Source organism: Microtus pennsylvanicus, chromosome 19 (genome assembly GCF_037038515.1).
Source record: "Microtus pennsylvanicus isolate mMicPen1 chromosome 19, mMicPen1.hap1, whole genome shotgun sequence".
In the NCBI taxonomy this organism is placed as follows: Eukaryota; Metazoa; Chordata; class Mammalia; order Rodentia; family Cricetidae; genus Microtus; species Microtus pennsylvanicus.
Genome location: NC_134597.1, coordinates 21562885 through 21580020, shown reverse-complemented (window position 1 = coordinate 21580020; position 17136 = coordinate 21562885). Strand labels below are relative to the sequence as shown.

The window sequence follows — 17136 nt, the reverse complement described above, 5'->3', positions numbered from 1 at the left end:
CAGGTCAAGGTTTCTGGATAAACCAGCAAATCCTCCAGGTATGTTGGCTTGATTCCTTGGAGGGAGGGCACAGATGAAGGAAAATCTTTTGTGGCTCGCCTAAAGCAGCAAGAACCAGGCAGAAATGAATATCTCACTCTTACTGATGACAAGCTATATTGCAGCACATTGCTGGCACCCAATCACTTGGGCTTTGTCAAATTTTGAGTTTTCAAAAACTCATCTGTTATTTTCAAATAAGTATGAAGTATATTTAAAACCCTCTTACTGACTCAACACTTCGTATGATATTCACTAGTCTATAGATTTGCCATGAGACTAAAAATAAACTCCGTGGCAGCATCTGATTTAAAAGTTGAACATAATGATCTTAAAAATGTAATTTTGGAAGCAGGATATTTCTAAAAGAAATTTCTAATTATGGGGACATGCTCACCTTAGGGAAGTGATAAAGTTGAATAGAGGGAATTTTTTTTATATCCTTACAATGACTCCAATAATTCAATACACTGACCAAAATAATCCTTGCAATGAATGCATTTAAACTCCTTTGAGTATGAGATGGATAATTATTTTTAAAGAAAACATAGGGGGCTTAGGTGCACATTCAGATTGCTATTATCACTGTTGCTATTATTATTATTATTATTATTATTATTATTATTATTATATAGCAGTGCCCTTTCCACTTGCTGGTGCATTAGAGGAACCACCTGGAGACCTCAAGAGAGTGGAAATTTTCCCTCATTGGGCCTGGGGTGGGGCCTGAGGTTCTCCATTTGTCACCGGCTCCCAGATGATGCTGGTGCTGATGCTGAGAGTTTGCTGATAACGGAGCTGGCTACAGAGGAAGTGAAGTCAGTGCTACACTTACGGCACTCTTTAAACTAGAGAACTGACCTTATGTGATAAAATATATCTGTTATACCAAAATATAAGTTTAATATTTGAGAGGTTATTATTTTCAGTGGCTAGCCCAAAGTCATGATTTAAATGGCATAAGGGGAAGGCATTCAGCACAGCCGCACAATTGGAAATTGCCATATATTTCAAAGTAAAATACGTGGCACTCACATGGCTTTGGAGTCAGGGTAGTTGGAAATCAATGGCTTGGCCCCCAGTGCTTCAGTTAATTTCCTTTCCCCATAAGGGCAGGTGTGACAAGTTTTGCGTGTGTTGTTCTGAGACTTCTGTCACACACTCAAGATGCATGACCATGTGAGTAGGCCATGAGACTGGAATTCAGAGATTTAGACTGGATATAATCGAGTGTGTGTGAAGTAGAAAGAGAAACATGATACAGTCCTGGAATGAAAGGAGAATAACCAATCAAGCAGTGAGAGTTTAAGAGGATTTTTGCTTTGGTTTTTGAGACAAGATTTGTCCGTGTAACAACTCTAGCTGTCCTGGAACTCTTGTAGATCAGTCTAGCCTTGAGAACTCACAGAGATCTGCCTGCCTCTGCCTTCCAAGTGCTGGGATGAAAGGTGTGCACTGCCACCACCACCCAGTTTAAGAGGAAATTTAGAAAGCGAGTTCTCACACAGGCGAGTAGGAAAGCGGCAGTGTGGTAACCGTTTCAGACACCCGCTGAACTGGAAACCAAAACCAAACAAATAGGAAACAGACTGAAGTGCGTTCGTGAACACTGGACAGCTCAGGACCTTATGCTGAGTCACTGCATGGCTTGCTTTTCAGAAGCAGCCCATACTTCTTTGTATATTCGTCTCTGTCAAAAGTCTACCTCCTATGTTTTTTGGAATGCCCTCCTATCTTCTACCTTTTCCTGTTTTTTTTTTCTTTTTTTGCCTCTGTTCCCTATCTCCTCTTGTGTTTGGCTATGCTTTCTGGCTTTCATATGTCACACGAAGTGTTGTCATCAAGAGGGTTTAAAATATTTTTTCTTTTAAAAAATTAACTAATTAATTAATTTTTTGCATATCAAAATATTTTTCTTATTTGAAAATAAAAACTGAGTTTTTGAAAGGTACAAATCTGATATGTTGGCTGGGTGATGCTGACCAATCTGCTCAGCATGTCTCTAGTCATTTTGCTGATACCCTACTGGGCCCAGGAAGATGCCCAGCCCCATGAGGAACTGCAGCTATTTCAATGGATGGAATTAGCACATGCTTTTCATTCTGGTGCTGACCTAACTACTTTCCCACCACTGTGGTAAAACACCTGACAAATCATTTAATGGAGGAAATGCTTACGTTGGTTTGCAGATTCAGAAGAAACAGTCTCTTATGGGCCAGAGGCACGCATGCAATGACCGGGGCACACTAGGGCGGGAGAATGTAGCAGTAAAACCATGCGGTAGCACAGACATGCAGGGAGGGCATGCCTTGGCAGAGGCATGCAGTGGAAGGGGCATGCAGTGCTAATCACGAATAGTGGTAGCATTTTCACGTCATTACCACAGACCAAGAAGCAGAGACTTCTAGACCCACTTCTGCTGACATGTCTGTCAACTAGACTCCTCATCCTAAAGATTCCACAATCTGCCAAAACAGTCCCACTCTCTTGGCAGCAAGTGCTCAGAAAAGGAACCAATGCCATTCATTCCACAGTCAAACCCACGATGGTCTGTGATGTCTAAACTGTGGCTAAGTCATGACTTATGCTATTGAAGCAGTTGCGTAAGTGACAACAGCCGAGTCTGGTTGGTTTTTTTTTTTTTATTGAGAAAAGGAGAAAAAAAAAAAACAAGTTTCCACCTCCTCCCAGCCTCCCATTTCCCTCCCCCTCCTCCCACCCTTCTCCCCCTCCCCCCACTCCTTTCCCCCTCCCTCTCCAGTCCAAAGAGCAGTCAGGGTTTTCTGCCCTGTGGTAAGTCCTAGGTCCTCCCCCCTCCGTCCATATCTAGGAAGGTGAACATCCAAACTGGCTAGGCTCCCACAAAGCCAGCACATTACGTAGGATCAAAACCCCGTGCCATTGTCCTTTGCGTCTCATCAGCCCTCATTGTTCGTCATGTTCAGAGAGTCCAGTTTTATCCCATGCTTTTTCAGTCACAGTCCAGCTGGCCTTGGTGAGCTCCCAATAGATCAGCCCCACTCTCTCAGTGGGTGGGTGCACCCCTCGTGGTCCCGACTTCTTTGCTCATGTTCTCCCTCCTTCTGCTGCAGAGCTGACTAGGAATGGACAGCAGCTTTTCATCTGGGAGGGAGGAGTTCCTGGAGGGTAGACTATTTACAGGGATGATTCTTGAGCCATTTTGCCTAGGTTTAAATGCTACTTTGAAATGTGCAGATTCGTCTTGGAAAAATTATTTCTTCGAATCTCAGTTGTTGTTGTTTTTCTTCATGCGCGAATTGGAAATCAAACATTTAGCATAGTTCCTACTCCAAGCATTATTCAATGGATGTGGGCAAGAGCAGCGCATACCCATGTGCTCACACGTATGTGCACCATACGTGTTTTATTGGTTAGGTGTGAGATGATCCAGGAAGGAGGTTTATAAAGAGCAGTAAGGCAGACTTCTCGAAGAAGAGATTAGATGAGCATAGAGGGCAACTGAGTTCACGTTGGGGACATTTAATGCACTGCTCTTTAGATATTATTGATATTTGTCAGGAGAACACATCTTTGGGGACACTCTGCAGCATGTAATAGAATAATGGAATCCGGGTCATCTGAGTTCTTTTATCTTCTTTGCCGCTCACTCAATGATTGCCATTTATGAAATCCACTACTCTCATTCTTTGGAGATGGAGCTAAGATTTTTTTTTCCTATGTAAACTGAGCTCTAATTAAGACCTTTAACCTCGTGAGGTCCTTCTAACAGCCGAGTTCCCCAACTTGGATATCATTAAGGAAATAAAAATTCCCACCGGCATTAGGTGTTTAGAATCAGTACCTAAATGACAGCTGGAAGCCGGGTAATGATTCGAAGGCCAGGATATCGGTGAAGGTGGATAATCACTAAAAATCGTGGAGACTGTCAATCAGGATACAGATTTACAGAGACAAATGTCCTTATCACCATTTCCCTCTTATTTTCAGAACTCAAATCATGGATTATTGAATGGCAAAATGCCAGTCTAAATGGAATATTTGCTAGCTTAAGGTTTATTGACTTCAATTTGTTGGTCATAATTACTAACTTTTTATGTTTAAGTGTTCTGGTGCTGACATGCTTGGGGGAGAAATTGAGCCACAGTGGTGATTGCACAGCAAGGAAATCAGCAGAAGAGGAAAATTAAATGCTAGGTGATCGTTTGAAGTCAGCAACGATGGGAGCGAGTGGGTGGGTGAGTTAAATTTTTAAGTGATTTAGCAAATGATGCTAAGAAAGTGCCGCGACATCATTTTGGATTTTCTATTATAACAAATTGTAATTGATCATCTTTTGGTACTCATGTAAGAAAAACCACTTTACAGAAAATTTTCACTGCCCTAAGCAACTCATACAAAAAAAAAAAAATCCCCTACCTTTTGTTGAAAAGAATACCTTGAAATAGATTTCATTTTTAAATCCCAAGTTGCTTGAAAACTTTGTCAAGAGGTATCAAAGAAGTGCCTTTTACTCCAGAATGCACTGGAATCAGCAGTAATAGTTAGAAATAATGAAATCAGGAATGACATTTTCTGCGTCTCCCTGGGATGGTAGGTCATGGTGTGAAGTTTTCAGAGGAGGACAGATCCATTTATTTCTCTTTCCGTCTTCTGAGCAAATGTATATTATCTTGTTAAAAAAAAGGATGATAGAATATCTTCCTGGATTAGTTTTAACCTGTTCCTCATGTATATTAAAATATACGCCAAGCTTCCACTGCCTGAGGAGAATGAAGACGATGCTTCCTTCAATCTCTTCATTTTTCCAAGAAAGCAAATATTAGAGTTCGTATTTAATACAACTTCTTCACATGTCTTAGGGTCTGGTCTTAAAGTTATTTTTTTTATTGGATTAATTTCTGCTTTAGTTTCTCAGTGGTTCATATGCTATCTCTCTGCTCTTCCGTTCATTCATTCCTTACCCATACCCTAGAACTTAGAGATAGATGTTTATTTCCACTGATGGTTCTAGACTTATTCTCTTCTGAGATCAGAGATCCAAATTAGGTATATTTCTTGAAAACATGTTAGCAGGGTGATTATAGTTCACACTCTTGTGTCATATATATTTCAGAGTCTTAGAAGAGAAAAATTTGGAGTGTTTTCCCTACAAAAAATAATGATGTTCAAGGTGATGTATATGCCAGTTACCAGTACTTCATCACTATATAATGTACAGACATAGGTTATGTGTATGAAATCACACAATAGCCTTAAGTATATACAACCATTGTGCGTCAATCAAAGAATGAAATAGGACTTAAGGAAAGCAAAACTTGTAAGAAACAGGGAGTTTGATGACTTCGTTTTAATACGATTCTGCTTCAGAAAAGTTTTCTAAACTTAATTGTCTGTTGACCTGGCCTCCTCTTTACTTATACAGTTTGGGTCTTTACAGATCTGAAGGACACCTGAATATAAAGACAACCTGGTGCAGTTTAGTCTATGCCCCCCCCTTTCCCCTCTTTTTTCATGTATTAGCTTAATGTCACTTAATCAAGGAAGCACACTTTGTCCCCTAGATCAGGAAAGAGACCCTGGGACACTTAGCCTCACTCATGATTAAGTTCTTATTTGGATCATTGTTTACACAGTGCCTGTCTTTGGGGATGGAGGAACCACTTCCACATTCTCCTTCAGATGAGAGGACTTCTTTTTTCTTACTGCCTCGTCTCTGAGGCTTGTCTCAGTGCCTGGCACCTAGTGTGAGCAGGTTTGTTGGATAAATTGCTAAAACACCAAAAGCAGTCATTCAGAAAGTTACTTGAACCACTGATCTGAAGAAGAGCTTTGCTGGCTATGATGGGGAAGGAAGTTTCTTTTGCAATGGTAACCATGAGTGTAGACTGAGAATAAGAGATACCGAAGGCTTCTGTGACAAACTCTCCCCAGCAACCAAAGAGTCTAGGCAGGAAGTTATTTGAAGAGAGTCCTTCAAAGCTGTGATAAAGATGCTGACATCTGGTTCTATACAGATGATGGCTTCTGGTGAGGGTGGGATGGGACTCAGTTTTCTTTTAGTGGCGGCCACTGGAATATTGACTATGATCTAATGAGTATATGGGCAACACAAACTGGACTTGTTTGTATTGGGGTGAAGGGCACACAGAGGGAGTGTGGACTTGGGAGGAATGAGAAATGAATGTGATTGAGGTGCACTATAAGAAATCCCCCAAATAACTAATAAAAATATTATGTTGTGTAAGGCAGAAGGGCTTTAGTGAATTACCCTTTTAAACTTGTAATATTGAATTTGCATTGGTAAAAATTTCCTAGAAGTCACAGGACAGTGAATTGTAGAGAAATCAGAAAAAAAGAAAATTGGTGATCAGGAGATTTAAATGAAACAAATTATAAAGTTATTCGTAAGTCACTGTATTAAGTAAGGTTAAATCCCATTTGTTAAATCACGGAGAGGAACGTGAGCGTAGAAGAGGTAGGCTGGAAAATCTCCACCCTTGTAGAGATGTGATAGATTACAGTTGCTCCTTCCCTGAGGAGCTGTTATGCTTCCTCTCTGTAAAACATAATTAGTAGATGTCCAAGAAAAGCATTATTAGTCATAGAGGACAAAATTTTGGTAAATTATATGTAAATTCTTTCATATTCATGGATTGCTTGTTTTTCCATTTCAAGTAGACTGGAGGTCAAAGGCTCTCTAACGTTCAATGGACTCTGTGTGGAACCGCCTATGTGGGAGAAGTCCTGATGTAATTTCTTCATCAGTTTGTCAGTTGCTGGCTTCGTGACTCCCAAGAAGTCATTGTTTTTCTCAAAATAGCTTCTGTTCTTGTGGCCTTCCTATGACTGTAACCGGCCCCTCCTTTGGCCTTCAGAGCTCATTTATGGCAGGCACTGTACGCTAGGTCCTGGGTCATTATGACTTTCCACTCTACCCTTTCTATACTTCTGCTGCCTTTAAAATCCCTGTATTTAGAAGAGTTGTTTGAACCCCAGTGTGCTTTTTACTCTCTTTCCTTCCCCAACTCACACAATATCCTCTTAAAATAGAAGAGAAAATGTGATCTCACACTTCAACAGACCAGCCAAATGGATTATTAGAAGTCAACAAATGACCACAAGGGTAATCACACTTAAAGCTGCAGAGGCATACCGAAATAAAGCCGTGTCTCTCGGGTTTTGAAGAAGGTGTGTTGCCTATGGTACGATGTCTTTTCACTGTTGAAAGTTTCAAGTTCACCCTCAGTTACAAGCCATATTTGAATGATTTACTGGGCAGTGGGTTGGCCTTGCCTTTCCCCTTGCAGGTTGGTTTTGTTAGCAGTGCTCTGCATTGTGAAGAGGGGGAGATGTAGGCTGCACTTTCGTCCATAATGAATTAAACTTATAACCTTCAGCTTCCTAAAGCAAGATTGCATCTGTTGTGCTAATAAGCACGGGCGCTTTCAGTGTGGGTGCAGATAGAAGTTTCACTTAGTCCGAGGGAACTGATGTAGGGGACAGGATAAAATACAGTGCAATGCAGAATGATATCTCTCTTGCTATCCCTGACCCCCACGATTTCCCATTTCAATAGGCTTCCTGGCTTTATTTTGCTAATCTCTATCATGTATCAAAACCCAATGATGAGTCCTTCTTGAGAGTCAAGTGCGGGAACTCAGTTGAGCAGAAAGACAGGGATAAATATTTCACATTTCACACTGACTGTGAGCTGGAAGCTTAAGAACTGGATGAACTTGTATAGAGTAGGTCTTGATTTGGGAAGGGAATCATAATTTTGAATGCAAAGTTGGGGTACTCATCACTCTTCCCGATTTTATTACCACTTGACTTCATTTTTTCTCCCTTTACCCTCTCTTTATGTGATTTCCCATGAAGCTGAGAGGAGCATGAAAGCTCAGGGCAATGTTGGGAGAGGGGGATCAGTGCTGGGCATTGACTCCCAGCCCTGACTCCTCTCTCTGATCTAATTTCTGATTATATACTCATGTCTTGCCAGAAGCACAAGTAGATTTAATACTACAGAGCAATGAAGTCTGAACAGACAAAGTTAATGGCTACAACAGTCATTACGCCTTTTCTGGTCCCGAGTTTCTCAGCTGTAACAAATCCATCCTAAGGATGGGTGGCAGGGAGCAATCGTTGTGATGGCCACTGTTGCTAAGGCCACCATTACACAAGCGCTACCTCCTGGGGGAAGAGCAAAGTTCCAAGCTGATCTTTCAGTGGGGAAAACCAATGATGTTATTGAACAACACAAAGAACCCTTCACTAACCTGCCCCACCAAATATAGCAATTAATAAACAAACAAAGCTGTTTTCAGGCAGGTTTTATTTTTTCCTCTGAGAATCAACAGTGAAGATTCGTGTGACTCAAGTTTTCTGTCTGTCCATGCCTGCATTCAGATATGTGCTAGTTTCTTCGTAGGAAGATGAACTTACTACAATCCCTATGGTTTCACCAGAACCGTGCTTTTGGTGTCTTATTGCTAGCTTGTCAGGGTTGGGTCTTGGATTCCATAAGTATGTGGGCAATCAGAAAGTATGAAAAGCAGGCAGGACTCATGCCATTTGAACAGATAAGGGAAGTGTCAAGATTTTAATAATTTTGGGTATATAAACAGTGAGAAACTTTTACAGGCAACTGAAATTATATCTATTTGGGAGCAGCAAGCCTATGTCTAAGTTACTCCCAATCTCACCCCTCAGTGATATAAATAAACTCAGTAAAGGCAATCGGGAGAGTCACAGTTTGTAGAAGGTCTAAGCAGCTTTATGTCTGTCTCAAATAATCAGTCTACAGGAAACAGGAAACCAGAAGGGGCTTTTGATTATGAGTGTCATTTTTATTTAATGCCACACTGAAGTCCATGGACTTCCAAAGTGTTCCCCATGACATTTCTGAAGTCACCGTGGTCATCTCTAGCACTCCAAAGAGTTGACTGACAAGTATGTAGTTCCCTGCTGGGAGTGTACTCAGGACACAACTGTAATGCGCTTAGTTGATTTGAATCGGAATTCTATCACTACTGCCTGGTAAAACAGATGATAGCACACTGATCAGTAGCTGGAGCATCTGTGTGGAATTTTGATTAATAAATGATATGAAAATTTCTAACTTTCGTCCGAAATAGTATTGTAGATAAATCCTTCAATGTTGGTAGACATTGAGGAAAGTGATGAGTGATCCTTGAGGTTTTCTTCTTCTATTAATATTTATTGACCTTTTAGTATGTTTTTGCAACACTTAGAACATCTATAAACAACACAGCGAATGCCTGTTCAGAGTCTATCTGTTAGTAGAGGAAGCAGAATATATACACACAAGTTGTGATAAGAGCATGGAAGAAAATGTAGAGGGTCCTGAAGTAGTAACTAGAGCTGGGAAGACACAGAAAAAGGGGTGGTCAGAGGGGTTTTGTTTCAGGAAGAAACAACTGAACAGAGGCCAAAGGATGAGAAAATCCAGTGAGGAAAATGTGGAATGCTATGATGAAGGAGAAAGGGGGAATTTCCTGGTCCCTGAGTTGAAAGAAGGCGAGCAAGGGGAAAAGAGGACCAGATGCCTGCTCAATGGACCCTGTGGCAAGAAGTTTAGGCTTTATTCTAAGATCAAAGGGAAAGGAAAAATGATCGAAAGACTGTGAGCAAGGTTCTTATGTTACTTTTCTCTTTTAGGAGTATGCTTTGGTTGCTGGTGTAGTATGGTTTTGAAGAGGGCAAGAACGGGAACAACAAACACGGGAGTGGTAGGGATCTAGGCATTCACAGCGATTTGGCCTAGAGATGCTTGACAGTCCATATTGGCTTGGGTACCGTCTGGGATAATGCATGGAGCTATAACCTTTATGTCTTTATTCCAGGAATAAAAGATGGGGAAGGCATGCCTGGTCCCTCCAGGGACATTTTCAGGAATTCAGTTCACCCCTGTGAAGAAGGGTGGAATGTGTAGTTTGGTTTTGAGGGGTCAATTTACTAGAGAGATTCCATCTAGTCAAAGTAGGAAAGTGTTAGTAGTTCATTTCTCTCTCTCTCTCTCTCTCTCTCTCTCTCTCTCTCTCTCTCTCTCTCTCTCTCTCCTATTGAAATCAAGCGTTAGCTACGTAGAGGCTACAAGTCAAATGTAGAATCCCTTTTTAGGGTGTGTAAGTCCAAGATTCACAGAATAGCCACTTAAATGCAGATCAAGTAATTAGCTTTATTAACAGCCAGGCAGGCACCAAATAGCTCCCAAGACGCATGGCTGTCTCTTAAGAACTAGATTGCAGAGAAGCCAGCTTGGCCTGAGGCCAAAGTAGTGCTTCCTACTCAGTATTACGCCTGAACCTTGGGACCTACTTTACCTTCCTAGCAGACTTGAAGTCCTGTTAATTCTGCCATCACTGTGGGCTTCTACTCCCGTCTCACACACATGGTTGCCAGAGGTATACAGCAGGGAGAAGGATGGGCTTCCTCCCCAGGACTAGCGGTTGCGCCCACGGGTAAGAAGGGAGCTTGGGGTGATCAAGCCTCTGAATAAAGAGCTGTTATGCACTCTTGTCCAGCAAGGGCAGACCTCTGTCCTCAGGCTCAGTTTCTTGTCTGTCTGGGGGAAGAAGGAGAAACAGACAACGAGGTCCAACAACTTCTTCAAAGCATGGGGTTTGGGGTGGGAACTGCAGTTAACAGAAAAGTGGAAGCTGGAGGCTTTTTAAAAGGGAGGGCCTTGTTGTGTTGTATAATTAATTGCTTCTAATATGCTTTATTTGAGTCACGGAAAAGGCCTTATTTTTAAGCATGCATTATAGTCTTATGAAACCTCAGCACAAAGAAAATGAGAAATGAGGGAAGGCGAGATGACAGGTGTTTTCAACTATGCAATTTGATGCCTTTAGGAGTTGAAAGAGAGAAAAAAAGGGGAAAGCTGAGTGAGGACAGAAGTAGAGAGTGCTGAAAGGGAAAGCGGACAGAGGACCAAGAGGTTAGGGTAGGACAGAGGGTGGGGGATACAGATGAATGTCATGGGGGTGCATCAGTCAAATAGCCAGGCTTCTGGAGGGCTGGAGAAATGATGGAAGAGAGGTTAAAAATAGGGCTGATTATAAGGCATGGGCAGAGATACAGGAACCACCTTTGGACGATGAATTACTCAGGGATGGGCAATAGTAAGTAGACATGCAGGGGTCAGAGTTGACGATGGCTATAAGAGCCTGCAAGGATTATGGCTAAGGCTCTGGTTATCTGGGGAAGGAGCTGGAGGAACAGATCTTGACCTCTGACTTGGTCCCACTCCCATTTCTTGCTCCTGTGACTCAAATTGAGCGGGAAGATAGAAACAGAAAAATCAGGTGACAGAGTAGTAACAAGCAGTCTTAGACCCAGGAGACACAGAAGGGTGAGGACGGTAAACCAGCAAATGGAGAAGATGGTTGCCACACGATAGCAGAATGCAATAGGAGGCAATGCCCCATTTCCTGACATGGGTTAATCAGTCAATTACCTCTGAACATTTATTGAATATTTGATCAATCCAGTATTCGATGTAGATAACAAATAAAGTGCGAACTTCTGGGAGAATCCTAAGCCAGCCACCAGTCAGGACTCTAATTTCAGATGAGAGGCATTGAGGGTGTGAGGAACACTGCTTGGGAGAGTCAGGAGCGGACTCCCGTGGAGGGAGCAACACTGGAGGTACGCACATCAGCAGGCAGAGGAGCACAGTCTCCCTGCACTGGGGTGCACCTGTGGCAAGGGTGCAGGTGTTGACGACGTGGGTTTTCTGTTTCTGTCTCCAATTTGTTGGCCCAGAGGAGACACAGCAGCAGGAAAGGGAAGCAAGGCCAGATTGAAGTCTGGATCTATCCCTCCCTCCATCTCCTTCTGCTCTGCACAGAACTTAACGTGAAAGAGGGAGGATGAGCAGAGCTGCATGGTCCCCAGAACCAGATGAGAGTGCTGATTTTATCCTTAGAATTGTCAGGTGGGGCTTGTACAGGACGTTACTGCTTTAGAAGGATGAATGAATGATGAGGAACGCTTGCCTGAATGCCTCCTTTGGTTGACGCGTTTTCTTCAGTTTTCCTCCTTTCCCTCTCCACTTCTCTCCTTCCCTCAGCACTTTTATGTTGTTTCTGAGAGATAAATCCCCCAGGGCTAAGGGGCTAGTTAGGATGGATCTGATGCAGTGAAAAAAGAAAACAGCAGCCTAGGTCTTTAATAAAATTTCACTTCAGTTGCTAGTAGGGGTGTAATTTGTGGGTCGTGTAAATATTGGGGATGCTGGCGTAGAAATTAAAATGCCTAATGAGCCAATGCTTAGTGCTCTATGGCAAATAAAGTAAAAACAGGATATGATTTCATGACAGTTTGAAAAGTTGGCTTGAAATACTATCAGTATGCCGCAATGTTATTGTAGACTGCAACAGAGAAGGACCGAACAAATAAAATTGCAAACACGCACTTGCACGCTACTTATTCACACATCCATCTCCAAAGAGAAAACTCTTCAAGACATCGGGGAGAAAAGCCCATTACCGGATTAATCAAGCCACCATCTCCTAGCTGCACTTTTATTTTATATACCCTTTACACCTGTTTAATTAATCCTAAACATGATGCTGACTGCTAATTAAACGGCCCTGGAAGTGACTGACTGAAGGTAGTAATTTGAGATAATTAGTTTTGGTTTCAAACACTCAATTTTCACACTTTGTGCTCATTTTTAGAAAGGGGCGGCTCATTATTCCAAGCGGGGTGGGGGTGGTGTAAGACATTTTACTGCCGGACTCTGAGGAGCCGAGGAAGAGGGAGGACAAGAAGATGGCACAGTCTGTTGCAGTCCTTACAGAATTCTTTTCCACACACTCACCCACATATACTCAGCTACCCATCCACTCGCACCAGCGCAATATACCCTGGGTCAGGCCGATAATTTTTTTTTCTAATTTAGCTTTTTATTGATTCTTTGTGGATTTTACATCATGCATCGTGATCCCGCTTTATCTCCTCATCCCTTCACATCCACTCTCTGCCCTTGCAATCTCCCTCCACCAAGATAAAATAAAGTAAAAGTTAAAAAAAAGAATAAAGAAATGGAAGAAAAAAGAAAAAACCTCATCACAGAAGCTGTAGCATGTCACAGTGAGGTTCACGGTATACCCTGAGTCCGTACAACTTTACTGGCAAGTGTTCGTTGCAATGAGTCATTGGTCTGGTCATGGTCTCTGGCTTCTGCTACACTATAGGTACTGGGCCCTCAATGGGACTCCTCTTGGATATCTTGCTGATGTCCTATGTCATGGAGATCCTGCAGTTTGGGTCTGGGGGCAGGGCCCTTCACATGCTCCAAAAGGTCATAGGTGGAGTGAATGGTGGAATGCTCCAACTCAGCCCCGGCTCTGGGTCTCGGTAGTTGCTGGTCAGCCCCCCAGCTCTCCCTCGTTCTCATCACCAGGATAAGCTCTCCAGCACTGCTCCAGGTAGTAGCTAGCTCACCCGAATCAGTGAGCAAGGGATGAAGCTGGTTCTCCTGCTCTCATGCCCTCGGAACCCACTCACCCAGACCTACGCCACCAGGGCCAGCTCTGCTGTGTTGCTCAGGCAAAGTGCAGGAACCACTCTGCCGAGTGCTGCAGCTGGTGAGAGGCAGGGCCAGCTCTCTCGCTCTTGTGACCTCAGGGTCAGCTTTCCCACCTCCTACAGCTGGTGAGGAGTGGGAGGTGGGGTTCTTTCCCTTACCCATGCCACCATATGGTAGATGAGGGACAGGACCAGATATCTTCTGCTCATAATCTCTGGGTGGCTCACCTGTGCCCCATCAACTGGATCAGCTCTACTGTGCTGCCCAGGTGAGGTGCAGGGCCTCAGTCTTGATGGTGCTGGGCACACTCATGTTGTCTCCTTCCTGCCTAGAATGGAGAGCCCTGGGCAGGAGGAGGTATGGATCTTCTACTCCTGCTCAGTCTTAATATGGTGAATATTTTTATTAGAATAAAGACATGCATATGTCAATGATTTGGGGGGAGGGGTTATCTAGTATAGGATGTGGAGAGAGCTCTTTGAGTGGCCTGGGTCTCTTCTCCAGGTTTTCTAGAAGCAAGAAAAAAAGGTGAGGAAGGCCAAGGCAGCTATGCTTTGAGATTTGGAGAAGTGTCTTGTTGAGTTCCATACTGCAAAGGCATAGAACTTAATCAAGACATCTGTCTGTTGAGACAGGGCTGGGGTGTCTGGAAGACAAAGCAAAGGGCATCACAGTGTAAAGTAAGTTAACACGATCCCCACCAGGAAAGGACCGTTGAGGAGAATTTAGTAAATGGCCTGACCCTAGCAGACAGCTACACTGCTGAAACAGGTAAAAAGTTGGAACCAGGTTGCTCAGAGGCCAAACTGCCCTTTCAGAACCTGGACAGCTCCCGCACATGGTTTTGCTTTAGAGTCTGTGAGTAAAGCTTTTCTTTGTATCCTGTGTCACTTCACTGGGCACCCATGTGGGGTAGTATTCCGTCGACTTAGAGGGTTTATCTAGACGAGTGATCTTCAAGGATGTCAAGAATGGCTTGGAAATCAACTGGTTAGAGATTGGTGAGTGACCATTAGATCCTGCTGTATGTAACTTTTTATGATTCTGACATGTCCCTTGAGCCCCCACCAGTTTAGTTGTCAGTGGGGTATGGAAGTTTTGGGGGTGCTGGCATAGACATTCCATTAGCTACATCATCTTATGGTGAATAAAGTTGTTCTATGTATGACTTAAGCTCTATTTTTAAGAAGTCACCCAAGTCAGGGTCTCTTGGAGTCGTTTTGACCTTTCAGGTTTATACCCACACCTGAGAATGATGACTGAGGGGTGATGAGATGCCCACGTACATAGTGCACACTGTCAGATTATTAAGAAGTGACATAGGATTTTCAATTTAAAAAACTCTATGGCAATTTATCCTTTGGTGTCAGCAGACATTTTCTTTTCCTAAGAAATTTATGATCCAGATTTTTTTCTAGGTGATGATTTTTAATGAGTGGGAAATATATTTTTTATTGGAAGATGCACAGTTCACTGGTTACAAATATTTTTGTGCTATTCAATGACTATACCAAAAATCAGTGAGGAGACTAGAAAAATATGTACCTAAAATAATTTACAATAAGGTATGGTGGCACAGCCTTTAATCCCAATACTTGGGGCGGGGGCAGAGGCAAGCAGATCTCTATGGGTTCATGTAGCTATCCTGGGCTATATAAGTGTGTCTAAGATAGCCAGGGATACATAGTTGAGACCCTGTATCAAAAACAAAAACAAAATTAAATTGTGAAAATGATAGTTTTCTAACTTAGGTGGTATCAAGTGTCAAAAACATAAAAAAAAACAAAATAAAACCAGCAACAAAAAACCCTCCCATTCAATTCCCACATACCTTTTATGCGTTAAAGTCAAAGAGAATTTCTGAGGTGACCTTCTCTAATGTATGTTTGTACCATGGCTTCGTTTCTCTTTCATTTCCACACCAGAACAATCATGTACAGAATTTTAAAAAAAAGCAACAAAAAGCATGAAATGTTTTTCTTTGGCCTTCGACACAAAGGAACTTAAAGCAAAACTAAATTGTTTCTCAATGTTTATGTGTCTGTGCTCCAAAAGGAAGGGAAACCTGTGAACTGTCAGGGAATCATTACTAAGAAATTGGTGGTCCTAAAACCATATTTTGCCTTCAGGCTGACATCTGGGTTTTTGTTACAGCTTGGACCATTTAGTCTTTTATGATAATCTATCATTGTACAAGACACAGCATGGGTTGAAATGACCTCTCATTTGTTTTGCAGATACCTCAAATTAGCTATGCATCCACAGCCCCAGAGCTGAGCGACAACACCAGGTATGACTTCTTTTCTCGGGTGGTCCCGCCTGACTCCTACCAAGCCCAAGCCATGGTGGACATCGTGACGGCCCTGGGATGGAATTACGTGTCAACACTGGCTTCCGAGGGGAACTATGGAGAGAGTGGCGTTGAGGCCTTCACCCAGATCTCGAGGGAGATTGGTGAGCATGTATTTACCAGTCGATTGCATCAGGAGGTGTCAGGATGCTAAAATCTGGACACTTCCAAATGCTGTCTGATGTCTATGAGATAATAGCATTCTCATAAATGTGTGGTCCAGGCTGTCCTCTGTATGGAGAAGCAAGATTGTAGATGGGTTTATTGTTCCTGTTTCCAGCAAGGTGACTCTTTTGTGCTAATTTGAGCAGTAGAGATCCCAAATTCAATGAATATCTTTTGAATTGTCTATTTTGATGAGGGAGTTTGCAGGCACCTCAGAGCCATAGTGAATTTGAATAAATGACGTACTGTTTGATTGTTCTAGAAAGAAGTTTACATTAGTAAGTCATCAAATTAAAAAAAAAAGTCAGTGGAATTTAACATGGAACACTAGAGGGATCAGTGCTTATAATCATTTTAGAGCAATATTAGATTGGTCCCTAGGGGCAGTCCTAAGTCATACGCTCATTGTCATATTTGACTTTTCCATCTTTCATTTCTATAGAAAAGTCTAGACCTTCCAGCGCAATGGAGGGAAAATTGTGAAAACCTAGTTAGGACAAAGTGCTGGCAAGCTCTGTCCTGGGATTTCTTCAAAGAGCTTTTCAAACCTGTGTAGGTATTCCACCGACATGTATATTACCTGTGAGGCTGTAAATCCATTCACTTCTCGGGAGAAAACAGAACAGAAAAACAACAGAAAGCAGCATTCAGAATAAATCCTACGGACAATTAGTTATCGACAAAACTTAGTAGATGGAAGGAGACATATCATTGGCACGTAAATCATATCATTTTCTTGGAGAGAATTAATTTTTGTGTATTGGTAATCATGGTGTTGTGGAAGTATTAAAGTGCCTCTTGACTATTTTACGGCACTTCTGAACTTCAAGGAGGAAATCATGTCGATCAGTTAACGGTTGAAAATTTTAGTTCAGGAGAAGATCATGGGAATGACTGAGATTTAACTATAATTACCTGGAACAATTTTCACTTGAGAATCATAGATGTCTGAGGCCTTTTCTTCTGGACATAATAGGATAGGACATTTATTATGCTCAGGACTTTTTATATTTAACATGTGTTCTATGGCTGCGTTGTGGCC

General features: G+C 42.3%; 1 protein-coding gene across 5 annotated transcripts in view; it reads left to right on the top strand.

Annotated features, from left to right (window-relative positions):
• Window positions 1-17136, top strand: part of Grm8 (glutamate metabotropic receptor 8) — a 799977-nt gene that overhangs the window by 134318 nt on the left and 648523 nt on the right. For all 5 annotated transcript variants that reach the window (XM_075953597.1, XM_075953596.1, XM_075953598.1 and 2 more), the window contains exon 3: window positions 15817-16033. In XM_075953597.1, coding sequence (XP_075809712.1) covers window positions 15817-16033 — 217 coding nt within the window. The remainder of the gene's footprint in view (window positions 1-15816; window positions 16034-17136) is intronic.